The following is a 6,388-nucleotide window of genomic DNA, read 5'->3' on the forward strand; positions in this document are numbered from 1 at the left end:
AAAAAACGACAGGACTTTTTGAATGACCTGGTACATTACATAACAAAAACCTTCTTTCTCGCTATTTTCGCTTCTTTCATTTATCCTCCTTTTTTTCTTGTTTCTTTTATTACCCAAAATAGTTTAAGTCGAACTTTGGTGTCCGCCATATTTGCTTTTCAGGCACTGCTGTGTAGATATTGATTTTCGTTACTTTTCTAGTTTACTAAGGGTTAGTTGAATTTTTGGATTTGCGGCAAGTAGCAAAGGTATCAAATTCCCCTGCAGACAGTTGGTGGTTGGGTACAAATAGCGTGTCATGTGCGCGTTCTCTGTTACAGATGAAGCCTCAGACCCAGCTCCTTTTCACTTTCCTGATGTTGGCCAACCTCACAGCCCTAGCTTCCTCTACCTGCTATTGCCACATTACAGAGGTAAATAATTAGTTCTAGAGGCCTGTGTGTTGTACTCTCTTTCTTCTAATACTATAAGACCCTCCTACGTCATGGTTGTAGGTCCTAGAAGATTTTTATTAGATACGTGACCTAACCTGGTGGTCGGACGCAAGCCCTCACAAGCATTGTTGAGGTTAGATAAGATGCTAGCGCGGTCAGGGACGACTCAGTCGTCATTACCTTATTTACATTGAGCATATTAATTTGTAATTCATGGCTGTTTTGTTTTGGTTCTGCCTTTGTAGTAAGTAGCAACGTAAAAGCTTCGCTCTCGTGTATCAGGAGATAATTCGTATTCGCTTGTAATCATTGATGAGTGATTTGCTGTTTGTTTTTGCTTATGACACAGTACTCGACTAAGGTAGGCTAAAATTATGTGTTGTGAAAAATATATAAATAATTTATTTTACTAATATTAGTTGTGACTTTTTAAGTTTTCAATTTGAAGGCGCTTTCTTGACCAACTTAGCCGTCAGTAAATTCATTAATATAATAAAATATATAGTAAATATATATTTTTTTCGAATAACCCTTTTAGAGGGTTATACATGATAAATCAACTTTGGTCATGCTTCCTTCGAGCTCCTTCATCCTCTGAGAGTGCCACTCCTTCTCCTCCTGAGTCCATTTCCTTCCACGTGTTGATTTTATCCTTTCCCGAAAACCTGCCTCTTGTATAGTTCTTCATGTCATTTTCCACTTCTCGAAACTAAGTGGGTTTGGACTTTTAATTTCTTAATAGGTCAAAGATCTGCTTTGTTAGTCTATCCTTGTCCATTATATAATTAAGTCCGTTTCTTAATAACTTCTGTCACCTTTTCAATTTTTAAATATAGTTCTTCATTGGGTCTCATTTTAAATCCAAAATCACTGTTGGTTTAAGGTCCCAAAATCTTCCTCAGAATTCTCCTTTCGATTATTTTAAATTTTTCCATATCCCAAATTCTATTTAGTTTAAGTGTTTTCAATGCAAAAAATTGTTTTTCATTATCAAAACCTCTTTATTTTTCATTTAAATAAAAAATACAATAATATATAATACATAGGTAGATATATATGTATACAAAATACAAATTACATCTTTGTTTGCCGTATGGCAATAATATTAAATAAAAATTGTTTTTTTGTTGTTTTTTTTCAAACCCTCCTGTAATGATTTTAGTGGGTATTTGGTACGTACTTGTAGGAGGTATGCTATATGTATAGCTGGGTGTTAAGGATACCTTGGATTGCCTTTTGGCATTATAAGGTTAGGTGAGGGGTCCAATGAAGGTAACTTGGTTGGCTTACGCTAGTGGATTATTGGAACGGGGAGGGGAGGGGCCGTTCCGCTGGTATAAATAATAAATAATAAATAAAAATTGAAATTGTCTCCTTGATTAAGGCCTCAGGGCAAAATAAACTTTGTCGAAAGTGAAGTGGCTCATTTGTAGTTGTATTATTAATAAATTAGTATATATTGCGTTGTGAAATAAGATTGTAGCGTTTTTCAATATTTTCATTTAATCCTCTCTGTGTTTATAAAATAATGTTTACTTGTTCAATAATGTTTACATATTTTTAAAAAGGATTAGTTAAGGTGCTTTTATGCATCAGTTTTAATCGAGATTCCTAATCTTCAAGTGATATTTTGCTTGCTCAAAATGAAAAAGAAAAACAATTCATTTTCCTCATTTAATGATTTTCTATTTCCGAGAAGGAAAATCCTAAAGCACTGTCCGTTAGTGGTCTGCTCGGTTTAGAACCGGAAATTTTGACTTGGAAGATGCATAGCACTTCAGTCGTCCTTCAACTGTTGATGACCAAATTCAAGCATTCGTCACAGACAACCCTCACTCTACGACACTCGCAGAAACACTTAACATATCTCATGCTAGTGTCTCAAATAATTTGTGTCACATAATAGTAAAGGCATAGTTTTCCATCACGATAACGCCCGTCCCCACGTGTATTTGCAGACCCGGAAGAAATTATTGGAGTTTGGCATAGATGTGATATCCCACCCACCCTATTCACCAGACCTTGCCCCAACAGATTTTAATTTAGTTCAGGCCCTTCAGAACTCTCTTAACGGGAAACACTTTAATTCGCTTGAGGACTGCAGACCGCATAGAGGAGTTCAGTTCGCAAAAATCTGAAAAGTTCTGGGAGACGCAATTAAAAAAATAATCAAAATGGGTCATATATAATTGATTAAAAATATTTACAAGAATTCGTAGTTTTTATTGAAATCACCAGTGAAAACAATACGAACTTATTTTACAACCTAATAAATATCTGAGCATTAAAAAAAAGTATTACATTTTGAAACATAAATCCATACTACTAAAATTAACCGCATTTTTCCTAGAAGGGCTATTTTCTTTTCGACTTGGGGTCTAACCGTTGTCATAGCCCGGGAACTGAGGCGCCTCATAACAACGCCGATTCGATTTCGGCCTGTGCGAGTTGACTTATTTCTAAGCGGTACCACTGAATGGAAACTCGGGATTCCCGCTACGATTATAATATGTCGGTTACTTCTAAGATAACTCCCCTCCCTCTCTCTTTGATTTCAGAAATGACAAGTTAGGGAGTTAATGAAGGTTGAAGAACACTTTATTGTCTAACGTGACTCTTAAGTATTTTACGACATATTCCAATGGACGTGACAAGAATCATTTAAGAACAAATCGTTTTTTTTACAAAGCCCAATAAACCTTTTGTTATATATTTAGCGCATTATTTTCAACATATTACAAAATTTAGCGACGTCATGAGCTTATCATCTCTGGGAAATGTTCTTAATAGGACAATATCGGTTCTGTTATCAACAAACGTTCTAAGAATAACACGACACTATTATGGGGTTTCCCAAGGATACTAATGGTTTAACGAGCTATTGTATAAAGAACTGATCATCTACATCCAACCGATGGGATCGGTACCCATCCTTTCAGCCAACCGTCCAATCACCTCCAATGACCGTGTAACTAGTTGTTTTCAATCCTGAATTGCGTTTTCATTCAGGATTGCAAATAAATTTCCCTGAAAATGTACATCAAGTATTGTCCAATACAAACCTAAATAAAATAATATACATTGAGATAATGACTTAATACTGCGCAATGTGTGCAAGGGCGTATCCAGGATCGAAACTAAGGGGGAGGGACAAGTCAATCAATTTTTTTTTTTCCCAAGACTCCCATTAAAGTCGTATACTGTGTAACAGTGGTTGGGGGTCAAGTTTTTCATTTTGTTGGACTGCCACACAATGAAAAAAGTCAACGTCCCAGTCCAGATTCGAACCGGCACCGCCAATAAATCTCATATTGGTAAGACTGCGGCAAATCACTGAGCTACGAATGGCCCTAGCTCAATTTGAAGAAGTCAATCAAGTTGTGACATTTCAGCATGGAAAAGGGGAATATAACCAAAATATCAAGAAAATTATTTATAATTATTTTTATTAAAATAATTTTTTTTTCACTTCTAGAGAGGCGGCTGCCCCCTCCTGTCCCTCTCCGCGTACGCCTATGCATGTGTGTGTATACAAATATATTTAAAAATTGACACACACAGTTTCTGTCAAAGTTGCATTATCTCTTTAAATCCTTTTATTGCGGAAATAGCTAATGGATCAATGGCGTACCCAGTTTCAAAACTAGGTAGGGAGGAAGCCATTGTAAATCTGGTTGTGACTTTTCAGCTTGGAAAAGGCGAATGAAACCAAAATATCAAGAAAATTATTTATAATTACAGCTGTGCTTTATTAGTCATTACAATTAGTATTTGGTTGAAAAAGACTAATCTTTAATGAATTCATAATTTTTTTCACTATGGGGGAGGGCCAGTTGACCCTTCCTGTCCTCCGTTGGGTACACTCATGGTAATAATACAAAAACAATGATCCATAGATATAAATTTAAGCAAACTAAACATATGTATACGAGTAGTTCGTTTATGTTTTACAATTCACAACAGTATTATAAAAACCATCAGTGACGAATTTTATTTTATTTAAACTCTATTTTGGATTTTTTTTTTCCCTTCTGCATTTTTTTTTAGCAAGAGAAATTGGGTTGCTCTAACACACAGCATACCCATCAATCCATAATTGGACAAATATACACTACAATATATTAACATTTTTAGTTTTTATAACAATTATCATCAATACACTAAATACAATACACAAGGTACATACTAAATACAATAAACATACCTCAAGTGGCGCGGTAGCCATGGGGTAAAGCGCGTGACTACTAACTCCAAGGACCCGAGTTCGAATCCGGCTGGGCAGAAAATTGTTCTCCGTTACACTATAGCCGTGAGTCAACTCTTGTATGTTCTGGTACAGGTACCCAGCCTCTTTAATTGGGTACCCTTAATTGGGAAAAAATCTGGCGGTCGAGCGTAATTCTGACCAAATCACCTCCTTGCACAAACGTTGGTTTAATAACAGTTCTTCTCAAAGTTCTGAACCCCCGACCCTTCACGGGTTGTAGCGGTACAGATTTTAATTAATGGTGTATCTCGAAGCAATGTAATAGTTGAAGGAGTTTGCTGTAAATAGTAAATTTTAAGGAAACAAGGCTTTTTTTGTTATTTTTTGAAGTGTACATAGCCCCTTCTTCATCTAGGTATCTCACTTATTAATTGGATTTTAAGGTTAGAATACCCGTGTCGAACAGATCCGTAACCTTGTACTACCACTAAACGATATATCAATCCTTCCATTATAAACTCCCTAACCACCCAAACCCACTAGTTTCTAACCTTGCTTCATCTTCCTTTCCTGACAGTCCTCCTAGGGGCCTGAAAAGAAGATAGCCACGAGACCTGCTAATGTCAAATCCTCTTTAGAGTACTATCAATGGGTAATTCTCTACTCGCCTGTATCACTCCATAATAACATACATCACATTTACTAAATGCTGTAAAGTGCTGTTGTAACTTTCAATAAAAAAAAAAAAGGTTAGAGTGCCTCACACTTGGTAGATAGGCACCTACCCTCTTCATCCAAAAGATTAAAAAAAAAAAATGTAATTATTTATTCTGATACTATCTGTGAGTCAACCCTGTGGATTCGGAAGCTCTCCTGGGGTTCCAGCCTCATAAAGTGGGTATCCTTAGTTGGGAAAAATTCTGGTGGTTGAGCGTGATCATGAAAAATCACCTCCATATATAACTGAATCCATGAACCTTCATGGGTTGTAGTGATTCATATTATTATTAAAAAGATCAGAGTATATAGTAGATATACAATAGGCTATTATATCATTAGAAGATAATGGTAAATACATACTTCAGTTTTAGTCCTTCAAAGTCTCGAGTATTGGAATTTCGAGTCTCTTTGTTTTTCTGTTTTTTTTTTATTATATTAATTATTTAAACACGATTTGATCAGGGGATGTAAAATAAAAAAGAATTATGCTCCTGAGATAGGAGACACTTGTACCGTTATCTAAATCTCTTCCTTATCAGCCGTTGCATCATTTGTTTTTTATCTCGGGCAGAGCTTCGGTTTTAGGACGCCTTGCGCTAACCTTCAAAACGGCCTGGCGCTTCTTGTACTCAGGTGAAGGTCGGCCGAACACAATAGCTAGTATACTTTTAGAGAAGGGAGAAAAACATAAAAAATTTCATTACATCTATGAAGGGCGGTGAAGTTAAAATGTGATATAAATAAGATTAATAATAAGTTTACGAACTCCTACGTATAAAGAACCATTAAATCACTATGTAAACAGTTTCACGACACACTTTCAATACACACTAACCCTCTAATTGAAGGACTATTAACTCGAGACTTACACTCTTAAATTGATTTCTAAATTTCAATTTTGATGGAGAGGCATCATTGGATGACCTTAACCTTCATGCCTTCATGACTTTATTTTTTTATTTTTTCCGTACATCTCATTCGCTGGTTGTAAAACTGCTATTTAAAATTGTGAATAAAATAAATAAAG

General features: G+C 35.7%; 1 protein-coding gene across 7 annotated transcripts in view; it reads left to right on the forward strand.

Annotated features, from left to right (window-relative positions):
• The window catches only part of IP3K1 (inositol-trisphosphate 3-kinase-like protein), a 206,440-nt gene that overhangs the window by 94,165 nt on the left and 105,887 nt on the right, over window positions 1-6,388 (forward strand). For 3 of the 7 annotated variants that reach the window (XM_067046375.1, XM_067046374.1, XM_067046373.1), the window contains exon 3: window positions 321-413. The exons of 3 other annotated variants lie outside the window; for them this stretch is intronic. In XM_067046375.1, the coding sequence (XP_066902476.1) occupies window positions 321-413 (93 nt within the window). Of the gene's footprint in view, window positions 1-320; window positions 414-759; window positions 796-6,388 lie in introns of those variants that run through there. One more of the 7 variants, XM_067046379.1, reaches the window with a different exon arrangement.

Source organism: Halyomorpha halys, unplaced genomic scaffold (genome assembly GCF_000696795.3).
Source record: "Halyomorpha halys isolate HHAL.00 unplaced genomic scaffold, Hhal_1.1 Scaffold527.1, whole genome shotgun sequence".
In the NCBI taxonomy this organism is placed as follows: Eukaryota; Metazoa; Arthropoda; class Insecta; order Hemiptera; family Pentatomidae; genus Halyomorpha; species Halyomorpha halys.